The sequence below is a fragment of the Geotrypetes seraphini genome, chromosome 1 (assembly GCF_902459505.1).
Source record: "Geotrypetes seraphini chromosome 1, aGeoSer1.1, whole genome shotgun sequence".
NCBI lineage: Eukaryota > Metazoa > Chordata > Amphibia > Gymnophiona > Dermophiidae > Geotrypetes > Geotrypetes seraphini.
This window is the reverse complement of record NC_047084.1, coordinates 18934173-18958542: the sequence shown is the minus strand read 5'-3', so window position 1 is coordinate 18958542 and position 24370 is coordinate 18934173. Positions and strand designations below refer to the sequence as shown.

Here is a 24370-nt window from a genome sequence, read left to right as displayed (position 1 = left end):
AAACAAAAAAACAACAACAACACTTTATAGCCGTTTTGCCCGTGCCCCCAAATAAGGAGAAAATCCTTTATAAACGAAAGGGCCAAAATATTTCACAGCTACAAATCCACTGGCATTATTTTACAGAAACTCAGGAGCTAGAAGGTTTCATTTCTGAGCTGTTCCAGCAAAGAGCAAACATACTTTTTTCTTAATTGCGTTTGGAAAGGAAGGAAGCAGCGCCAGCACGAATCTCACTTTGTGCTGGCCGGTCACAAGCATGAGACGAAGTGGGAGGAAGAAACATTAACTTCAACAGCTGTTTCTTGACCCGGGCTGTCAGTCTTCCCAAGAATACATTTCGGAGGGTCCTGTCGGAAAGGGAGAAAAGCGCACAGCACGAGCAGAGCCCAGAACCCGTGGAGCTCAAGTTAACCCCCATTCCCCTTTCCCGCCTTCCTACAGCTGAGGTTGCTGGCCGCCCCGCTGCAGCTCCCCCCGCCCCTCCCTAGTGCACGCACGCACTCAGCGCCGGTGGTAGGAGCGCGAGCTAGACTACAGCAATTCCCCAGCAGGGGCGGCTTGAAACCGCCGCACTGAATAGCATTTGCTGTTTCGTGCACGTGGCTTCCCTCCCTCTGCCACTGCAGCCCGGAAGCCGCGCTACCTCTTTGACTCTCACGCTCGCTGCTGGAAGAAGTTTCTCGGCAGCTAGCTCACGCCTCTCTAGCCGGTATGTTTCGTGCCCACCTTCGTTTTGCATTTATTATAGTGCAGTGCAGCGCAGCCCACGCCTCTGCCCCTGTCTGGAGGGGGAAGGGGAGTGCCTGGGGGCTCTCTGGAGCTCTAGCACTGGATAAAGAGATGATTTGTGCTGGAAGACGCCCAATCAGAGGGAGAGGGGACCTATTAGTTTAAACTTTAAATTGCTAGAGGCTTGGCAGATACCGTGTTCCTGAAAATTATTTAAAACATATACAGTATATTTTGTACGGTGGGAATGTGAAGACTGACTTGCTGGGGGAGGGGGGGCGGAGGTGTTGGGGGGGGGGGGAGTTTGAGGTTGCATAGAAGCAGTTGGGTGGAGAAGTGAAGTGCTTTACAGATGCTATCTTTAGTATGTGTTTTAATGCCCTACTGTACTTTATCATACACATACCCTTCGTTAGTCAATTGACTGGAGTAAAGCATTTCAGTAGAACTTACACAAGACCTGGGATGCCTTTTCTTTTCTTTTCTTTCCCCCCTGGATTACTGAGTTCCTATATAGGCAGATACTCTAACTTTAGTCTGATTCCCTTAACGTGATCCAGTAAGACTAAGAGGCTAATAAAACATCTATACTGCCCTTGCCCCTTCTCAGGGAATTAAATTGCATTAGAACACAGTTTGAAATATTGCAGGATTGGAAAATACAGTATTTATTATATATCTCCAGTTCAACATGGAAAGTCTAATCACTTCACTTAGCAAGGTCTGGATGCATTAGGAGCTAATCCTGGTGGGGCTCTAGTGCAATATGCAGCTAGACACTTTTGAAGTCTGATGCTCAAAGCTGGCATTAGAGGCAAGAGTGTACATCCCACAGTGCAAGAACAGTGCTGAAAACTAGACCCAGAAAGCAAATAGGATGCACATTTTATGCATGGTAGTAATGCAAAAACAAGGGAGAGGATCTTGACCGATGCATGCACACAAGAACTACGCTTACTGCAAAACCCCTGTGTGCATGTACCAAGCAAAACAGGATATGCAAGAGCACTGGTACCCTTCCCCTGCACTATGAAATTTAAACTCCCCTGTCAAATTTTTGTAGCTTTGTAGTATTATATTATTTCCTTCAATAAAATGTTATAAATTAAATCACCTGTAAGACTCACACTAAAGCGCAGGACGCCATGTGCCAATGCCCACCTTCACCCTTGGCTTTGCTCGGACTTGCAGATTTTTTTTTTCTTACTATCAGCACTTCAGGCTGCACAATCTTCTTTCTCCTTTCAAAAGAAGCCGAATATCAGCAATTTAATTTTAAAAATGATTTGAGTCAATTTCAATACAATTTGCACTGATCTTCAGTGCATAGATTAGCATGCATGATGGAGGCTTTGTGGCAGGAGATTTCTGTGTACCCTGTTGATTTTGAATTTTCTATGAGCCTTTTAAATGCTCTTAGTATTTTAAAAGAATTTTTAAAGTTTGTATTTCCAGCATTGGAGTGACACCTAGTGGACCAACAGACACACCCCGGAGGCAGGCCTCCACCTGGGGGCCGAAACATGGACCGTGTCGGGTCATTGGCTGGATCCTTTCAATAAAAGGACATTATGTCCATAGGACTTTTTATACATGTGCTCTTATTGATGTGCTCTTATATTTATTTTTAATTTATAGAAATAAAAGTTTGTTTGTCCCAAAGTTGACGTGTTTTATCCCACTCCCCACTCTCTTCTTTGAAGGCTTTATGCATGCCATGCATGTTAGCATGCGTACAGTTCCTGACCTAATTGCTTCTAGCGCTGGTGTTAAGTTTTTAGTATCTTAGCCTTGGAGAAGCCAACCTTGAGGCATCTGAGATGTAATAGCTTTAAAGAAATTGGAACAAAAAAAAAAATAAAATCAGGGTCTATGCAAGGGTGTTAGGCGCCCTGGGTAAATCTGCAGCCTTATACACTGCTTCATTAGGAAAAGGGTATGGGATTTTGAAGTGCCACATTTTTGTGATTAAAATCAAAGTGGCTTACATATTTGCATGGTAGTAATGCACATATGTATTACTAGAGGGTTAGGCCACTAGAGCAGGGGTGTCAAAGTCCCTCCTCGAGGGCCGGAATCCAGTCGGGTTTTCAGGATTTCCCCAATGAATATGCCTGAGATCTATTTGCATGCATTGCTTTCAATACATATTCATTGGGGAAATCCTGAAAACCCGACTGGATTGTGGCCCTTGAGGACCGACTTTGACACCTGTGCACTAGAGCAGTGATTCCCAACCCTGTCCTGGAGGAACACCAGGCCAATCGGGTTTTCAGGCTAGCCCTAATGAATATGCATGAGAGAGATTTGCATATGATGGAAGTGATAGGCATGCAAATTTGCTTCATGCATATTCATTAGGGCTAGCCTGAAAACCCGATTGGCCTGGTGTTCCTCCAGGACAGGGTTGGGAACCACTGCACTAGAGGGTTAGGTCAGTGGTTCCCAACCCTGTCCTGGAGGACCACCAGGCCAGTTGGGTTTTCAGAATAGCCCTAATGAATATGCATAAGTGAGATCTGCATATAATGGAAGTACCAGGCATGAAATCTGCTCCATGTTTATTCATTAGGGCTATCCTGGCTGGCCTGGCCTGGTGGTCCTCCAGGACAGGGTTGGGAACCACTGGGTTAGGTGACTTGCCCAAAGTCACAGGTAGCTGCAGGTTCTCAGCCTGCTGAATTAACTATGAAGTTACTCCTCCATTTTGTGCTTCCTAGTAGAGAATGACACGGTGACAAAATTCATCACCGTTCCCGTCCCCGCGGATAACCGCGGGAAATAATCTCATGTCATTTTCTAGTATCTATTTCAATCTCAGTCCTTCTACACCAGCATTCTTCAAAGCAAAGCCTGCAGGTCAGTGGTTGTGGCCATTCATACTCTGATTCTTCCCTCTCTCTTTAAAGAATGACATGAAGATGGTTTCCCGCGGTTATCCGCGGGAACGGGAACGGTGATGAATTTTGTCACCGTGTCATTCTCTACTTCCTAGGCTCCTAATGCGCAGCCCCTGAAGTCCTCTACTGTAACCCTTGAACAGTTGGCTAAAATGCTCTTCAGATCCTCTAAATCAGGGTTCTCAAAATCCCTCCTTGAGGGCTGCAATCCAGTCGGGTTTTCAGGATTTCCCCAATGAATATGCATGAGATCTATTAGCATACAATGAAAGCAGTGCATGCAAATAAAACTCATGCATATTCATTGGGGAAATCCTAAAAACCTGACTGGATTGCGGCCCTCAAGGAGGGACTTTGAGATCTCTGCTCTAAATGCATCAATTTCAGTCTTTCCCACTTGATATAGTAACTGCAAACGATCTCAAGTGTGTTACTCAGGTGCCTCACTTATCAAATTTGCTAGTTGGCAATCCAAGACATATTTTAAAAACTCACTTTATCCTTGAAGTGATGTAGAATTAATATATTAGTATTAATTTTTAATATCCAGTCTGAACAAGCAAGTCAAGGCAAGTTTACAAAATTGGTAGTATGTGTGGGGCATGGATTAACACTATATTGGGTCCTAGGCAAGCATATAGTTGTGGGCCCCCCTAACAGGATTTCCCCCTTCACCCTCTCTGTGATTTATTTCTTTCTTAACCTCGCCCCCCTCCCCCAACATTTTACTTCTCCAGAAGTAGCAGGGAAAGTGTAGAACCTATCACTCCTATCCTCTCCCCCATCAAACACACATTTTCACTTCTCCAGAAGTAGCAAGGAAAAAATTTAGAGCCTATCTATAGGCATAGGGGCAGTAATACTTGGTGGATGAGCACATGCCTTAAATGGAAAGGCTTGATGGTACTGAAGAACTACCAAGCTACCCAGTTCCAGAAGGGAGATTCTGAACTAGTCCTGAATCTCTGCACCCGTATCTCGGTACATTATGAGATGTGAAACACTGATTTCATTTGGTAGCATCAGAGACTACAAATAGCACACTGAATTTGGAGATAAATTAACTAATGGATTATCCAGAAAGTCTCCTTCCTAGAGCTGAGTAACTTGGCAGTTCTGCAGCAGTGAGCCAAAACCATAGAGATTCTATAAGCCATTTTCACCTTCCATCGCCTCTGGTACAAACTAGAGGTGCCAACAGACAGTGTAATGGTATATATTTACAAAGTTTTACTTGTAAGAAAAGCTTCATAAATGGAAGCAGCAAAATAAAAGTCATCACTTTCTTTGGTGTTTCTGAAAGGATATAGAGGGTGTCAAAGTCCCTCCTCGAGGGCCGGAATCCAGTCGGGTTTTCTGGATTTCCCCAATGAATATGCATTGAAAGCAGTGCATGCAAATAGATCTCATGCAGATTCATTGGGGAAATCCTGAAAACCCGACTGGATTCTGGCCCTCGAGGACCGACTTTGACACCTGTGATAGACAGAAGAATGGGCAATTTGGCCTTTATCTGCCATCATGTTTCTTGTTTTCTGTAGCATTAAGGACCGCTGAAAAGTTCTTAGCCCAACCAACAAAGTTGGGGCGGTCTCCATCGAGGGCTATATACTTAGTACAGTTATTTTCCACTGTTTTCATTCTGTTGGAAAAATATGGGACGAAAAAATTGGAAAATCAATGGACTAAATGCCTAGCCCTCGTTGGAGACTTCCCCCAACTATGTTGGCTGGGCTAAGAACTTTTCAGCGGTCCCTCGTATTAGGACAGCATTCAAAGGAAATTGCCCAGGAAACGTAATAGCTAGCTGGGTAAATGCTTCCCTTCCTTTAGTATGCAAACATGTACATTTGTAGCAGCCCACATTTTCAAGGGAAGCTCTATTTATATTTATGTTCATTTTTCTATACCGTTCTCCCAGGAGAGCTCAGAACGGTTTACATGAATTTATTCAGGTACTCAAGCAGTTTTCCCTGTCTGTCCTGGTGGGCTCACAATCTATCTAATGTACCTGGGGCAATGAGGGGATTAAATGACTTGCCCAGGATCGCAAGGAGCAGCGTGCATTTGAACCCACAACCCTAGGGTGCTGAGGCTCTAGCTTTAACCACTGCGCCACACTCTCCTCACTGACACAGAAACATAAATGAGTGCATGTACTCTCTTAACCAGTGTTCCCATCTCCACACCATCATTGCTTCCGGTTCTTTAACTCAGTGTGCAGCAGACCCTTAACACTTTTACCCATTCTTAAATTCCTACTCCCTTTCAACAATCCCATTCCCCCGAATACTCACTGGTTCCACAGCTTTCTCCAAAGCCCCATAGGGAGGGCGCAGCCCCTTCTTCCTGTGATTTCCTATCACTGTCTCTGCATTTGAAGGGGAAGCATTGGAGACTATAAAAGGCTAAATTGTGAAAACTACCCTGATACTTTAGCTATCATTCTGACTTCAAGCCTGGAAATTTACAAATTTGTAGAATTTAAAAAAAAAAATAAAAAAATCTAGACAATTGTCAATTCAAGGCTCCTGAGTCCTCAGCATATATGATATGCCCCCCTAAACCTTTGGGCTGAGGTATGTACATAGTTAGCCTATGCCTATCTGGATCTGAGTATGTGTACCAATAAGCTTGAAATTTTTTGGTGGCCCTTGTAGCTTTCTTGTTTTCATGCCCTGGCCCTTTACAGGGTGGAGACCACTGACCTAGACACATCTCTGAGATTTTGATAAACTTAACCCTGATAACCTTAATGTAGGGTTACTATGTTTTTGACCTGAAAAAAAAGAGGACACATGAACCCACCCCCTACCCCCTGGATCCACCTTCTCCCTGTTCCTGGTCTAGCCTTCCAGAAGGCACCTTGGCAGGACTGGCTTACAAGGAATCCGGTAGCTCTTCCCCTCTTACCTTGGCACTGCAGTTCAGTTTTCTTCAGGCTGCCGGAAGCTCAATGATGTGAGCCACTGCTGTCGGCCTGCCCTGGAAGATGCCTCTGCAGCAACTTCCTGTCCTCACGGAGGTGGGACCTGCAGGGGCCAATGTGCAAAAGCCATTTACATGGGTAAATGGACTATTGGGAAATTTTATGTAACTATTAAGGTGACTTTTTATAGCACTGCTGCTGTTTGTCCCCTTCCTTATCAAGCTACTATCCTAGGCAACCACCTAATCATGCCTGACTTTTTAGCCAGCCCTGAGATCAGTTCATCACAGATTTTGTGATTATTGAAATCTTTCAACGCTACATTGCATGTAGGAGCTGTGCTTAGATATACTGTACTTGGCTTCAGAGCCGCCATCAGCTGGGTAGAGAAGAGCAGCAGTTGCAGGCAGGAGGAGGAGCTATGCCTAGTGGTTGCTCTTCTGAGCAGGCACCAGACACAATTCCTCTCCTCTTTATGAGACTACTCTGCAAAAATAGCATAATATGATTTGCATGCTATTTGTGCATAGCCCTGAAAAAGAAAATCACTCCCAACACAATATTTTTTTACCATGTTGTCGGAGCGTTGTGCGTCCTGTCCCAAGTCTTTTAGCAGCACTGATCTTATGTATATTTTTTATACTCCATTTACTATTTTTTTCTCTTTTTATGTTGCTTTTATTTATTTTTAATGCATCACTAAGCTCAAGATTGTTTAATGTTATCTTTCTTGTCATCTCTTCTGATTTTTCCCTCCTCACTGCTGAAAAACACCTTTAACCATGCTCAGTGGGGGAGTGAATCTTGCATCCTGTCAGTGCCAGCTGTAATCTAGGTTTATCTGGTTTAGATCTACTGATGTTGTGTAATTTCCTTTATTTTCTGTCTTTAGCATGCTTCTGTTGGAGTACTGAGATGTACCATAGTAATTCTATGCTTTCAATCCATATGTATTACCTTAAAATTTCTGAAGCGTGATAGCAAAATAGTCTGTGAAATGGTTAAACGGTTATGTACACTTCAAATCACCAGAGAACGCTATATGTTTGCAGAGGTTTATCAGGACTTTTGTGAGGAAATATTTGCTGCCTGTGTTTTGCAGCAAATAGGGTACTGTCGTAACCAATGTCTGTCTCTTGTAATTCAAGATAAAGTAGTGTGGTTGCCATGTTAGTCAACCTTAAAGGTTAATAAATAAAATAAATGAAAACTATACTGTATATACTCTAATATAAACTGAGATTTTTGGGTCATTAAAGCTGCTTTGGCGAAGTCTTTTGTCGCACACGCCTGTCTCAAATATGCACACTGGAGACTGAGGCAGTGGTTTCCCCTCCTGAACTTTTTTTGGGCAGGGATAGAACATAGAAACATAGAAACATAGAAAGATGACGGCAGAAAAGGGCCACAGCCCATCAAGTCTGCCCACTCGATTTACCCAGCCTATTAAGTCTGAGTGCTAATGACTTAGTTCCTTAACTCGACCGTCGCAGGGGTCCCATTTATTCTTAAAGTCGAGCACACTGGTGGTCTTGATCACCTGCACCAGAAGTTTGTTCCAGTGATCTATCACCCTTTCTGTGAAGAAATACTTCCTGATGTCACCACTAAATTTCCCTCCTCTGAGTTTGAGTGGGTGCCCCCTTGTGACCGAGGGTCCCTTGGGAAAGAATATATCGTTTTCCACCTCTACACGACCTGTGACGTACTTGAATGTCTCGATCATGTCACCCCTTTCCCTGTGCTCCTCTAGGGTATAGAGCTGCAGCTTGCCCAGTCTTTCTTCGTATGAGAGACCCTTGAGTCCAGCGACCATCCTAGTGGCCATCCGCTGGACCGACTCAGCTCGAAGCACATCTTTCCGGTAATGTGGCCTCCAGAATTGCACACAGTATTCCAGATGAGGTCTCACCATGGCTCTGTAGAGTGGCATTATGACTTCAGGTTTGCGGCTGACGAAGCTTCTATTGATACATCCCATCATTTGTCTTGCCTTCATGTCTGCGCTGATAATCACTCCCAAGTCCCGTTCTTCTGAAGTCTTAGCTAGTATTTCTCCATTCAAGGTGTATGTTCTGCATGGATTTCTGCTACCGAGATGCATGACCTTACACTTCTTAGCGTTGAAGCCCAGCTGCCATGTTGAGGACCAGTTTTCCAATATGATCAGATCCTGCATCATACTATCTTTGAGATTGCTTTCACCTACTATATTACACAGTTTGGCGTCGTCGGCAAACAGTGCTACTTTACCCTGTAGTCCTCGGGTCAAGTCCCTTATGAATATGTTGAAAAGGGATGGTCCCAGGACTGAGCCCTGCGGCACTCCGCTAGTCACTTCCGATGTCTCAGAGAGGGTGCCATTGACCACCACCCTCTGAAGTCTTCCACTCAGCCACTCCTTGACCCATGCAGTTAGTTTCTCACCTAACCCCATGGTTAGGATGGATAATATGGTGCATGCATTGTATGACATGCGGGTTTGGCAAAGGTGTCAGCACATTCCATCTCTGCTACCTGCAGAATGGTTTGGTTCAGACAGTGGGCTGGTGATTCCACTTCCAAGGATACTTGGGCTACACTGCCTTTTCAGGAGCACTTATTGCTTGGCAAAGGTCTGGATGACCTCATGGATTCTGGGATGGACCTTCACCCTAAGACTCTGCCTATTAGCAGACCCAGACCCTCCCAGGGTTCTTGTCGTTCTAATTTCGTGGCTCACATCAATTCCAACTGTATGCAAGTAACATGTCGCAGATATTTTCACAGGGCTACCGATGACAGTAAAATGGCTACAGGTGTTCCCAGCCTTCCACCTCCAGTCTGCGCCCCCTGCTGAAGAGGAACAGTGGGGCCAGGCCGAGGGATGCTCCTCTTCATATAGGGGGTCAGCTCTCCGTCTTTCTTCCCATCTAAATGCACCTTACGTCCGACAAGTCGATCTTGGACTTTCTTAGTTTGGGCTACAAGCTGAAATTTGCCCAGCCTTTGCCAAATTGGTTTGTGGATTCTCCTACAGATTGCCCAGAAAGCACTCGAGGTTCAAGCCACCATTAAGCGCTGGCAGGATATTCAAGCTATAGAGCCGGTGCCGTCTGAACACTCAGGCAGATACTCTATACACTTTCTCATGCCCAAGAAAAGCTTAGAAGATTGGAGATTTATTCTGGATCTTCAGCTCATGAATACAGCTCACAAGGTTCCCTACTTCTTGCCTCTTTGGATCTCATGGAAGCATATTTGCACATTTCCTTTATTCAGGCCCACCGCAACCTTTTGCAGTTTCTTGGCTCTGCCGTTTGGGCTGGTGACAGCGCCCCAGACCTTCACCAAGGTCATGGTGGCTTACTTGCGAATAATGGGTCTCCAAGTTCACCCTTACGTGAGGTGCTGGAGGACCTGGGCTGGATTGTCAACTTCAGGAAGAGCCATCTGATGTTCATGCAGTTGCTGGAATATCTGGGAGTTCTCCTCGACTCGGCTGTGGACCGTGTTTTTCTGCCAGAAGCCCGCAGATTTCTGCCCAGATTCCTCCCCTTCTACAGTAGCCAGCTCTGTCGGCATAGAATTATCTTCAATTTCTGGGATCCATGGTTGCCATACTGGATGTGGTTCTTGCGCGAGGGAGCACATGTGTCCTCTTCTGCATGCTTTGCTCTCTCGCTAGGCTCTGCACAGGGATGCCTTGCAAGCCTGTCTACTTTGGACTCTGGAAGCCCGAGCAAGCATGGATTGGTGGCTTTTCCCACAATTGCTTTGTGGGGTGGACTGCTACCTGTTGCCTTCTGGATCGTAGTGATGTCAGATGCCAGCCTTCAGGGATGGGGAGCCCATTGCAATTGTTCTCCTGTTCAAGGGAGTTGGATGCTCTCTCAGCGAAAATGGTCACTCAACCAGTTGGTGCTCAGAGCCATTTGGCTAGCTCTGATGATATTGCAGAAGACTCTGGAGGGCCAAGTGGTCAGAGTCTTCTCCATCAATGCAATGGCAGTAGCCTATCTCAATCACCAGGGAGGGATCAAGAGCACTCCTCTGGCTCAGGAAGCCCGCCTTCTTGTTCTTTAGGCAGAACATCACCTCCTAGCACTGACTGCATCGCATGTGGCAGGAATAGACAATGTTCAAGCAGACTTCTTCAGCAGACAAATTCTAGATCCATGCAAATGAACCCTGTCCGCAGCAGTGTTCTGAGTGAAGTGCGTAGGTCAGGCCTGCTTCAACCTCCTGCCTATGGCAAGAATCAAGAAAGCGGATCGGTATGGAGTGAAAGTGAAAGGTATGGAGAACCTGGACTACGAGATACGACTCAGGAGACTGGGGTTGTTCTCCCTTGAGAAGAGGAGACTGCGAGGGGATCTGATCGAGACTTTCAAAATACTGAAAGGATTTGACAAAATAGAGCAGGGAAAGCAGATGTTTACAATGTCCAATTTGACACGGACAAGAGGACATAGACTGAGGGGGGATAGGTCCAGGACGAATATCAGGAAGTTCTGTTTCATGCAGCAAGTGGTGGACACCTGGAATGCTCTCCCAGAGGAAGTAATTGCAGAATCCACCGTTCTAGGATTTAAGGGTAAACTAGATGCACATCTCTTTAAGAGTGGCATAGAGTGATACGGGTAAGGGTAAATTAGATGCACATCTCCCTTGATAAGCATACAGTGATATGGGGACTAAAGCTATGCCAGGATACACCTGGCGGGGCCTCCGCATGTGCGGATCACCGGACTTGATGGACCCAGGGTCTGATCCGGAGATGGCAATTCTTATGTTCTTTAGTTGCAGATCAGAGCCTGGAAGCTAGTGCAGTCATGGCCTCAGGAGATTCTCCTGTATGTCTTTCGTCTTTGGCTGATGTTTGACAGATTGCGGCCTCCTCTGGGCCATGTAGTTCTGGTGTCTCCAGAATGGCCTTATGGACCGTGGTACGCAGATCTGATGTGTCTGCGCAGGAGTTGCAACCTTCAGTTGAGTGATCATCTGGACCTCCTCTTGCTGAATCTAGTGTCATTGGAGGTTCCGGGTCCCTTTGCTCTTACAGTGTGGCTCTTAAGCACACAGGATATTCTGCTATTGGTGCTGATACTCTTCTCGAGCATAAGAAGTCATTCATGGTTACAGCTTACGTTAAGACGTAGAAGGCCTTCCAATGTTGGTATGCCCAGGACCGGGTGGACCCTTATTCAGGTCCAATCCCAATGATTCTTGCCTGCCTTCAGGCTGGTCTGGATAAAGGCTTCTGTGTGGGTTCAGGTGACCTGGGAGCATCAGTCCTTGTTGGTGTCTCTTTCTGCTGTTGCAAGATTTCTACAGGGGTCTCTTCATGTCAGACTGCTGGTTCAGCAACTTTTTCCTTTCGGGGACCTGTACCTGGTGCTGTCTAGCCTTTCCAAGGCGTCTTTTGAGCCCCATCGAGATGCTTCCATCTTAACTTTGACACTGGTTCGGCACGATGTGTGTCTTACCTACAGGCTCTGTATTTCGGAGACTGGGGGTTTTCTTCCTTCCTTCCAAAGTTGGTTTCGGCTTTCCACGTTAATCAGGAAGTGTGTTTGTCTGCCTTTCAGCCTACTGGTTCCAGGACACATGGTCAACTGCTGAAGAAATTACGTTTTCTGGAGGTTACTAACAAGTTTCATCTCTCTGACCATTTGTTTGTGCTGACTCATTTAGCTAAGCGGGGTGCTCCTGCTTCCAAGGTCACGGTTTCCAGATGGATCTATAGAGCCATTTTGTCAAACTACATTCTTGCTGAGAAACAATCTCCTGTTTCTGTCAAGGCACATCCTACCAGGAGTGTGGCTTCTTTGTGGGCCGAAGCTAGAGCTGTATCCCCTGAGAAGATTTGCAGAGTGGCAACGTGATCTTTTCTTCACACTTTTGTCAAGTTGTACAGAGTGGATGTGGCAGCAAGATAGGACCCTGCTTTTGGATCTTAAAGGTCTTAAAGGTTGGCGCAGCAAGTCCAATCTAGCTTTTTGGGGGACTCTTTTGTGCATCCCTACTGTCACCTTTTGCACTAGAAAAAGAGATTATGTACTTACCCTGGTAAGCTCTTTTCCAGTAGATAGACATTCTGGACTCCTGCCCTGTCCTTCCTGCACCTGCTTACAGTTTTCAGTCTGTTTATGCTTCTCCAAGCTGATTCTATAGTTGCCCTGGAGAAGCGAAGGCTTAGAGGGGACATGATAGAGACTTACAAGATCATGAAGGGCATGGAGAAAGTGGAGAGGGACATATTTTTCAAACTCTCAAAAACTACAAGAACGAGAGGGCACTCGGAAAAATTGAGAGGGGACAGATTCAGAACCAATGCTAGGAAGTTCTTCTTCACCCAAAGGGTGGTGGACACCTGGAATGCGCTTCCAGAAAGTGTGATACGACAGAGTACGCTACTGGGTTTCAAGAAGGGATTGGATGATTTCCTGAAGGAAAAGGGGATTGAAGGGTACAGATAGGGGATACTATGCAGGTCCTGGACCTGATGGGCCGCTGCGTGAGCGGACTTCTGGGCATGATGGACCTCGGGTCTGACCCAGAGGATGCACTGCTTATGTTCTTATGTTAAAGGAGAGGGGGCAGGGAGAGGAAGGAAAAGTTGGACTCATGGAGGGACAGAGAGAGATGTTGGTTAGGGAATGGAAAGAGGTGTGGAGGAGAGGAAGCATTCAGGAGGCAGAATGAAAGGAAGAAAGAAAGAAATATTGGATTTACAGTCAGAAGAAGGAAGTGCAACCAGAGATTCATGAAATCACCAGAAAGCAAAAATGATTTTATTTTAAATTTAATGATCAAAATGTGTCTGCTTTATTTTAAATTTAGTGATCAAAATGTGTCTGAATTTATATCTGCTGTCTATATTTTGCACTATGGCCCCCTTTTACTAAACCGTGATAGTGTTTTTTAGCGCAGGGAGCCTATGAGCAGCACAGGGCATTCAGCACAGCTCCCTGTGCTAAAAACCTCTATCGCGGTTTAGTAAAAGGGGAGGGGTATATTTGTCTATTTTTGTATAGTTGTTACTGAGGTGACACTGCATATTTTAAATCGCAAGATGCTGGCAAAGAGGAGAGTTGCTATGGGTGCCAGCTGACTGCCTACAGGATGCCATGGAGAGAGGCACATCCTGTAAACAGTCAGCTGGCACCAGCGCTTTACCTCCTCCCTGGCATCTCTACTCTTATGTACGCCTCTCCTGTTGACAACCCCCCCTCCCCCCCACACACACACACTGCTGGCTCTAGGCCCTGACTGCAGGGCCTTACACATTGACGTGATAACATCACATGTGCGTGTGATGTCATTGTGTCGATGTCCATGCATGTCCAGGTGCCCTGTTTAGTGTGCCACAGCTAGAAATAGTTTGCTAGACACTGGGTTAGATAAATGATAGGAAACAAGAAAAAAAATTACAACCAGTTTTCCTAAGGGAGAGAGGTGAGGAGTAGATTGTCCTAGGCATCTGTGTTAAACAGTCTTGTTTAACAACTTTATTAATTATCCAGTAATCAGAGCAATGAATGAAGAGATCAGATTTACAGATGGCACAACATTCTTCAAAGTAGTTAAAGCATAAGCAGCCACTAGGGAATTGAAAGAGGACTTTGCACGACTGGACATCTGAATGACAGGAAAAATGTAATGTTGATTAAAACAAAATGATGTGCATAGGGAAAACTAAATGTAACTATATGTAAACAGTATTAGATTTTACATTAGTAACTCCATGGAGAAACAGAATCTTGGAGCCATTGAAGGTAATATACTATATATTTTTAAAGCATATTATACTGTATTTATTGTTTGTTCATATTTTATGATATCTTATGTTTGTTTGTGAGTTGCTTAGAAGCTTGAGCTGGGAATTGCATAATTTTATAAAGAAATTAAAATGGTACATTGAAATTCTCAGCTCAATAGCTGTGTTCCAGAAAGTAAATAGAAAGTTAGGAACAATTCAGAAAGGAATATAAAACAAAAACTGTGAATATTGTAATAACCTTTGTCTGAATACATGGGTGACAGCATCTTGAACATTGTGTGCAGTTCTGATTGCCCCTTCTCAAATGAGAGAGTACTGGGGTGGCCATCCTGCATTTCATAAGGTATGTGCAGCTCTTTCAGTTTCTAATGGATAACATTTGTCTGGACATAGATGTTCAGTTAAACTTTGTACATTTAGCGACTGAGGACATTTTAAGTACATGTCGCATTGATTCCTGAAGTTAACTGGATAAATGCTTTTGAATATTGATGCAAAAGCTGCTTCTTTTTTAGCAGCTGTAGGTCAGAATATGGTTTTTCCTTAACATTTTTTTTTTTAATTTATTTGCTGGTGTTATGGTATCAGGTTTTTTTTTTCTTTATTATTATACTTTATTGATTTTTGTTACTAAAGATAACAAACTACAGGAAAATTAAACAGAGTTATACATAAAACAAAATCTATTCAGGCAAAGGTATCGGTTAGTATTATAGTTTTCGTTGATTATTTTTTCGAAGTTAAGTAAATCTGAAATTTTGTTCTTTGTTCTATCAAATACTATCACAGTTTTGCCATGTAGTCCTAGATATCAATTTTCCTGACTTATGGAAAGGATATACAGAAAATTTATATAAAAAAGGCAATGAGGATAACATTGGGGAAATTGAACTGGAAACTGACGCTGAAGAAGAACCAGGTATTTTAAAAGAAGTCATAGCAGCAATTAAAGCTTTATTGAAAAACAAGTCACCTAGTATCGATGGTATTCCAACTGAATTAATCAAAAGCTTAGAAGGTGGCCCTCACTCGACTGTAAGCAGATTTGGAAGGAAAAAACATAGCCAACTGATTGGAGAAGATAACTGTTCATACCTATACTGAAGAAAGGTGACACCAAGGACTGTAACAACTATAGAGTGATTGCATTAATTCCACATGTTAGCAAAATATTACTGAAAATAATACATTGAAGGTACAATGATACATTGAACAAGAACTATCTGAAGTTCAATCTGGTTTCAGAAAAGGTCAAGAAAGAAGAGACATTATTGCCAATGTTAGATAGATATTGGAGAAGAGCAAAGAATATCAAAAGCCCCTATCCTTTTGCTTCATCGATTACAGCAAAGCTTTTGATGCCAGAGGGTAGTGTTAAATGGAATTCACTCAGAGGAGGGTCAGGTGAGTAGTGTAGTGCCTCAAGGCTTGGTGCTGGGACAGATTCTGTTCAATATGTTTGTGAGTGACATTACTGAAGGGTTAGAAGGTAAGGTTAACCTTTTTGCGGATGATACCAAGAGTGGATACCCCGGGAGAGTGGAAAACATGAAAAAGAATCTGCAAAAGTTAGAAGAATGGTCTAGCATCTGGCAACTAAAATTCAATGCAAAGAAGTGCAGAGTGATGCATTTGGGGGGTAGAAATCAGAGGAAACCGTATGTGCTGGGAGGTGAGAGGCTGATAAGCACAGATGGCGAGAGGGACCTTGGGGTGATTGTTTCTTTGGATCTAAAGGCATCTAAATAGTGTGATAAGGTGGTGGCTGCAGCCAGAAGGATGCTAGGCTGTATAGAAAGAGGAGTAACCAGCAGAAGAAGAGAGGTGTTGATGCCCCTGTATAGGTTGTTGGTGAGGCCGCACTTGGAGTATTGTGTTTAGTTTTGGAGGCCATATCTGGCGAAGGATATAAAAAGAATTGAAGTGGTCCAGAGGAAGGTGACAAAAATGGTAAGAGGTTTGAACCAAAAGAAGTATGAGAAGAGACTGGAAGAACTAAAGATGTGTACTCTGGAGGACAGGAGGAACAGAGGAGATATGTTACAGATGTTTAAATACTTGAAAGGTATTGATATAGAACCAAATCTTTTCCAGAGAAGAAAAAAATGGGGCATAATTTGAGGTTACAGGGAGGAAGACTTAGGAGCAATGTTAGGAAATTCTTCTTCACGGAGAGGGTGATAGATACCTGGAATGCCCTCTTGAGGGAAGTGGTGGAGAGGAAACAGTGAGGAATTCCAAAAAGCGGGGGATAAAAATAGAGGATCTCTAATTAGAAAATGATGAATGTAAAGTAAAGAACTAAGGCCGTTATTGGACAGACCTGCACGGTCTGTGTTCCATATATGGTGATTCGGTGTAGGATGGGTTGGGGTGGGCATCAATGTGAGCTCCACTAATGTGGAACAGGAGGATGTTACTGGCCAGACTTTATGGTAGATGTCCTGCAAACAACTGGTTGGTTTGATAGGCTGGAGTGAGCTTGGATGGAAACTTCAGCATTTGGAACCTAGGACAATACCAGACTTTACAGTTTACTGCCCAGAAATATCAAAGAAGAGACAATCTAATCTTCATTTTATATACCAAATCTACTCCCTAAGGAGCTCGACTTGGTTTACAGTTCGTTAAAAAATGAAACATAACAAGTAAAAACTGGGGGATAAAAACAGAAATTGGTTAGATTAGATGGATGGAAAAAGTTAGAAAAAAGTATGTTGAATTACTTAAAATTACTATATGACAGCTAAAATCAGATTAACTATTGTGAAAACAACCAGGTTTTAAAACTTTTTCAAAATTGAAATAATTGATCTACCAGTCTTAGACAAGTTACTCTAATCATGTGTTTTTTAATGAGTATAACTTATGGGCAGACTGGATGGACCATTCAGGTCTTTATCTGCCGTTATTTACTATGTCACTATGGATCACTATAAACTATGGAGACCTCTTGCATAAATGGGAATACCCATACACATAACTCAACTGATAAAGAGCCTCTATGAAAATCAAGAAGCAGCAGTGAAAACTGAATATAGCAACACTGATTGGTTTCCAGTAAAACGTGGTGTCAGGAAAGGATGCATCTTGTCACCTTACCTTTTCAAACTTTATGGCAAAGCCATCTTCAGAAAAGCAAATTTGGAAGAAGAGAGCGTTGGTTTCAAAGTTGGTGGCCGAAATACAAACAACCTCCGCTATGCAGATCATACAATGTTCATCACCAGCAGCAAAGAAGACATGCTGCATCTACTGGGAAAAGTCAAAGCCGAAAGTCATAACATGGGATTAGAACTGAACATAAACAAGACTAAGATCATGAACATGGAAATCGATAAGGATTTTGAGCTTAAGGATTTCAATCTCCAAGGAAATTCTTCTTTACGGAGAGGGTGGTGGATGCCTGGAATGCGTTCCCGAGAGAGGTAGTGGAGAGGAAAATGGTGACGGAGTTCAAAAAAGCGTGGGATGAACACACAGAATCTAGAATCAGAAAATAATAGTAAATATTGAAGAACTAAGGCCAGTACTGGGCAGAATTGCACGATCTGTGTTTGTATATGGCCGTTTGGGGGAGGATGGGCTAGGGAGCTTCAGGATTTCCCCAAAGAATATGCATGAGATCTATTTGCATTCATTGCTTTCATTGTTTGCTAATAGATCTCCTCATTCATATTCATTGGGGAAATCCTGAAAACCCAACTGGATTTCGGCCCTCGAGGAGGGTCTTTGACACCCCTGGTGTAGATGGACTGGAGTGAGCTTTGACGGAGACTTCAATAGTTGAAACCTAAGAACAGTATAGGGCAGAGCTTTGGATTTTTGCCCAGAAATAGCTAAAGAGAAGAAGAAAACCCCCACAAATTTTTAGATTGAATCAGGTTAGGCAGACTAGATGGATCATTCGGGTCTTTATCTGCCGTCATCTACTATGTTACTATATTACTATGTATAAACAAAGAAACAACTAGCAGGGAAGAAATACTCCACAGAATAGCACTGGGTTGCTCTTCAATGAAGGCTCTCGACAAAGTATTCAAGGGCAAGGAAATAACACTCTAAAGGAAGATCAGACATGTCCATGCACTCATTTTCTCAGTAGATAATTACAGATGCAAAATCTGGACACTATAGAAATGAGACAGAAAGACGATTGACTTCATTTGAGCTTTGGTGCTGTAGAAAGTTTTTGTGTGTGCCATGGACAGCCAAAAGAACTAACAAATCAATTTTGGAAGAGAACAAACTGGCTATGTCACTTGAAGCCCAAATGATGAAGTTACGACTCTTATTTTGGTCACACCATAGGAGAAAGATCATTGGAGAAGGACATCATGTTTAGGAAGATCAAAGAAACCAGGCAAAGAGGACAACCTGCAATCAGATGGCTGGACATGTTGAAAACAACCATGGGGTTGATACTGGAGGATCTTACTGGACTAACACAAAACCAATTTAAAAAAAAAAATCTTTAAATTATCAAGTTGCTAAGACTCAAACATAAGTTGCTGGCACTTAATACAGTATATATGTACAGTCTGACTTAGATTGCCTGCTGTTTCATGGGTTGCATACTGGGGCTTGGTTTTGTGCACAGTGGAATAGGCATATTCTCTATATTTCATTACATCCATTACAATTACTCTTGTATTCCACAAGCACTATGAAATTCTGGGCTGGGAGTGTTATAAACACAGTGCATATTATATAATGTGATGACAAGAGAAAAAAAGTTTTCAGGCAGAGCACCAGTAGAGAGTTTAGCTTTAGTGGAAGCATCTGTTCATGTCCTTCGCCACTAGAAAATCTAAAGGCATGGAACAATTGAGAATTTACGGCCCCTTTTATCAAGCTGCGCTAGAGGTTTTTAGCACGGTGTGGCACGGTAAATGCTCCAACACTCATAGAATTCATATGAGCGTCGGAGCACTTACCTTGCCGACTTGCGCTTAAAACCTTTCGCACAACTTGATAACAGAAGGGGTTAGAAAGTGACTCACAGGAGAAGGGATGGAAATGGGACAGAAAATAATGCATTAAGAGAGTTGGGGTTTTTTTTTTGGTGGTATGTAATATCACTAGCAGTTTCTTCTGGGCACTTGCAAGCTATTAGTATTAAAATTCAGTGTTTTTGTTCAGATGTCGTCTGACCCAGAGGCAGAAGGTGACACCTTCCTGGGAGAGAGAAAATTTAAGCAGCATTGTGTGGACTTCATCAAACATTCTCAACAAATAGGAGATGGCTGGGAGTGGAAGGATCTGAAGGTACAGAGATTTATCATTTCAGAAAGAAGTCACCTGTATTTGAGGAATCTCTTCCTAATATTTACAAATGTGCAATTGAATCTGAAAAAAGTAGCAAGTAGTAATGTAATTCTTGTACCCTAGTCTTCAGTGCAATCCAAAAAGTATTTGTTGAACCTGAGAAGGGTGCATTATAGAAATCAACCAGACAATTTGTACAGATAAAATTTTTTTTTTGTTTTTCATAATAAATTTATGAGTCCAGTGAATAAGTGAGTTGCAGTAACTAGACAAGATGGGCCTTTAATCTTTATCTGCTATTGTGTTTTTGCATTTTCTAATTGTGCCCCTCCATCTGTCCTACAGCAGATTTCTTGCCATGGGGGCTGGGACTGTGCAAGAAATGGCAGTTTTTCTCCTTTACCTCCTTCCTACCCTGTGCTGGCTCATTTCAACGTTTTTGGTATCAGGATGAAGAGAACAGCAGTGGTGCATTATAATAATTCATTACCCTGAAGTCAGAATGTGACTTTCAGTTTCATTCTCTCTCTCTTACCATAGTCATTCTTGCTAGTTACCAGTCTCGTCAGAGGAAGTTTAGTTCCCCAGGCAGGAGCAGCTGAGGTATAGAAACTTTAAAAGAAGCTGCCATAAACAGCAAAATCCATTTCAGAGGCACAGTGTGACTGACTGTTAGGCTGCCCTGTTACATCCTCACTGATGATAAGAATGATTGGGGCAAATCTATAAAGTAGGTGTTAACATTTACCCATGCTGATTACACCTGTAACAGAGGCATATCCAGAGATGATATTTTGGATGGTCCTGAGCACTGAGTGATTGATTGGGCAAACAATTTCCCTTCTACCCCTGCACGTACTGCCTCCACTCCTGCTACTGCACCAGTGACCTCCAACAAATACTTGAGCTGAGGGATCCACAAGCCCTGCCACCTGGAAGAGACCTTCTAGCAGCCAGAACAGCTCATTCTCCTATTTGCTGCAGCCAGTAGCACCATCCTTATGCTGCTATGGCACCAACCTCTCCTCTGAAGTAACAGTGTGTGGACAGTGCCACTGGCTGCAGCAAGTAGAAGAATTAATTTTCCCTTTTGTTTCTGTTGAAAGCCACTTATACCTAGGGCACTGGTTCCCAAACATGTCCTGGGGATTCTGTAGCCAGTAAGAGTTTGAGAATATTCACAATGAATATAAGAACATAAGAATAGCCATACTGGGTCAGACCAGTGGTCCATCTAGCCCAGTATCCTGTTGACCAATCCAGCTCACAAGTACTTGGCAGAAATCCAGCTGAAATCTTGTCAGAAATCAAGCCAAAGATCTTACCAGACAGCAGACCTAGAACCCCTAAGGGATCAGGGTGCAGTAATTTTCAGGCCTCAAGGCGATATCGCCAGTTTTTGGGAGGGCCTTCAGGCAAGAGATCATTTCAAAGCTCAAGACAAAAATTTGGAGGTGCCAGGTACCCCCAGTCTTCAGGATCCTGTTTCATAGCCACTCCCAAGAAGCAATTATAAATTCAAGCTGTCAACTTGGCCTCCATGCATTGGGGGGAGGGTATTGGGAAGCATGGGCAGAGATTACTACAGACCGCTGGGTGGTGGATATTATACAGGAGGGGGTACAAGCTTGAGCTCGTTCGTCTCCTCCCGATCTCTTTCTGGACTCTCAGGCTGGGAAGACAGAAAAAGTGGTCAGAATCCAAGCAATGTTACAAAAGTTGCTATTTCTGGAAGCCATAGAGCCCGTACCAGAAGAAGACTTAGGCTCTGGCAGATACTCAGTATTCTTCATAGTGCCCAAAAGAGGCTCAGAAGGCTGGAGGCTGATTCTAGACCCTCAAGATGGTCAATGTGACCTTCAAGATACCACGTTTTTGGATGGAAATGGTGAGATCAGTAATTGCTTCGGTTGTGCCTGGGGAATTTCTTTCCTCACTGGATTTTACAGAAGCCTTTCTGCATGTTTCCATTTTTCCAGAGCACAGGAAGTTCTTGCATTTCCATGTGCTTGAGCATCACTTCCTGTTCATTGCTTTACCCTTTGGTCTGGCCATGCACCTCGCACCTTCACCAAGGCAATGGTGCCAGTTTCAGCTCACCTACACAGAGTAGGTATACAGTTATATCCCTATCTTGGCGATTGGCTGATAAGAGCCCAGTCTGAATCTGGTCAGACCGACTGTGCAAAGAATAATTCAGCTATTTCAGAGGCTGGGCTAGGTGGTCAACTTTAGGAAAAGCCACCTAGAATCCACACAGTGTTTCTCCTGGAGGCCCAGAGAGAGAAATTCCTGCGTCAGATATGGGAGTTTCAGAGCGAGACAGCTCCAACATCTTGGTATTACTTGCAGGTGCTGGGATCAATGGTAACAGCTTTGGATGTGATTCCCTGGGCATGGGTGCACTTGTCTCTGTTCTAGAATGCAGTTCTTTCTTGATGGTGCCTGCAGAGGGATAAGCTGCAGCAGCAGCTTCTTTGGACAGCAGAAGCACATTGCAGCTAAGTCTAGTGGTTGGAGCCTGAGTCACTAGCTAGAGGAGTTCTACTTTACATCTCTGCATGAGTGATCCTCATGATGGATGCCAGCCTAAATGGCTGGTGTGCACACTGTGAAGGGCATCTGGTTTAGAGATGCTGGTCCCCTTTTCAGAGGAAGCAGTTTATTAACCACTTGGAATGTTCAACCATCCGCCTGGCAATTCAGGCATTCGCAGAGCAAAGCAGTATGAGTTTTCTTGGACAACTCAACAGCAATAGCTTATGTCAGTCACCAGGAAGGAGAAGGGAGGGAGGGCACCAAGAGTGCTCCTCTATGCTTGGAAGCACAGATGTTTTTCTGGTGGGTAGAGTCCCATCTCTTGGTGCTTTTGGCATACGTGGCAAGAGTGGATAATGTGCAAGCAGATTTCCTCAGCCAGAAGACTTTGGATCTTAGGGAGTGGTTGTTGCCTCAGGAAGCCTTCACCTACATTGTTAATCAGTGGTGGCACCCAACTTTCGATCTGATGGTATCAACAGCCAGCAAGAAAGCAGCTCAGAAGCAAAGGTTGGGACGCCCTGGTGCAAACTTGGCCAAAGAAAGGATTTCTTTTCATCTTCCCTCCGTGGCCTATGATAGGCAGATTTCTGCAAAGCATCATGACACACCAAGGGCAGGTGATTCTGCAGACTGACCGGGGCAACCGTGATATGCAGATCTGGTCCATCTGCAAAGGGACCAAGGTCTCAGATTTCCATGTCATCCAAGACTTCTCAAACAGGGCCCAATTGCCCTGGAGGATCTGGAAAGCTTTGGTCTTATATCAGGGCTCTTGAGTTCATGGCACCTACGCACAAAGGCTATTCGGATGGTGTGGTGTCCACCCTTCTAAGATATGGGAAGAAAGTTACTCTAGCTGTATATGTGAAAGCCTGGAAGTGTTTCTAAGCTTGGTGCACTCAGAGGAGTGAGGATCTCTACAAGAATTCTCACTGGAATAGATCGATTACCCACAGGTTCAGGAATAATGTGTCTGTCTACTAGAAAGAAGACTATCAAGATAAAAACATAATCTTTCCTTATATTAACCTTCTCTGAGGATCATATTAAAAAATACACAGGAAAGATTTTTCTGATTATATCTCAGAAGAGTCTCTGAGTTCCCAAATCTTCTGACCAAGCAGCAGATAGAGTATTCAAAGGGAGTTCTGGGAGAAGAGACAGCAAAATCCTCTGCAAATAGGTTAAAAGATTTTTTTACCATCCTCTCCTAGGTCCAAATAATTATTTAATTTTTGTGCTGCTTCTACCATCAAATCCTGCTCTGATAGACCCAATATATAATGGTAAACTTATATATAACCAAAATGATTTGTAGCATGGTGTTCAAAGGATGGTACTAAGAGTTGAAAAGGGGATTTGTTTTTCATAGTCATCCATCATATCTCCCATGTACCTCAAACTTCTGTTTCTCTATTGCTTAAAGATTCCCCCCTAATAATCCTGGAGGAAAATCTTTGTTTTCAATCATAGGCAATAAGGTTGGATTTAAACAAAGTTTATAGTAGATCTGTTACCAACTACTCTTCATAAAACCAAACCAAATGGCTAGCAACACTGTCTCCCAAACTAATAGACTTAGCATGTAACAAGTTAGAGCCTGATAAGGGCAATAACAAAGTCTCCTGGGGTGGAGTAAAAAATACCCAATATCCAGGTCCAAATAGTTTGCCTTCCTCGAGCTAAATTATACAGTTTCAAATTAATCAGATTCTATCCATCCTTCCCTCATGGCAACATTAATGTTTTTCCTGGGATGCTCCCCTCCCCATAAATGTCACCTTAATGCCTTATACAGATACAAATAATCCTTATACCTCACAGACACAGGCAACTACTGCAAGATGTAAAGCCAGTGCGAGATAATCAACATGTTATATAGAAAGATTTTACCTGACAAAGAAAGTGGCAAGGTTTCCCACAGCACTAGCCTTTTCAGTAATGGCTTTTCATTCTCAGAATATAACAATTTGGTATCTGCCTGGATATTAACCTCTAGATATGGCTAATCAAAAGTCATTGGCTCTGGCTGAACGTGTCCACCACACTGGACAAAAGTAATTGTCTTTGGCTGAACATTGCAAAACATTACAGCGTTCATCCTAGCCAGATTTCTCAGATTCACAAAAAGAAAGCAAGCCATATTGAAAGACTGGCAAAACAACAGCAATCCTACCAGGAAACGGAAAAGAGTTGGAAAGGCTGGAGACGTTGAACAGGCGTTGCTATGATGGT

General features: G+C 43.5%; 1 protein-coding gene across 1 annotated transcript in view; it reads left to right on the top strand.

The window, feature by feature from the left end:
• The first annotated feature begins 219 nt into the window (after positions 1 to 219).
• Positions 220 to 24370, top strand: part of ATG10 (autophagy related 10) — a 218283-nt gene continuing 194132 nt past the window's right edge. Inside the window, exons 1-2 of the mRNA XM_033923911.1 lie at positions 220 to 712; positions 19469 to 19594. Of these exons, the coding sequence (XP_033779802.1) occupies positions 19469 to 19594 (126 nt within the window). The 5' untranslated portion in view covers positions 220 to 712. The remainder of the gene's footprint in view (positions 713 to 19468; positions 19595 to 24370) is intronic.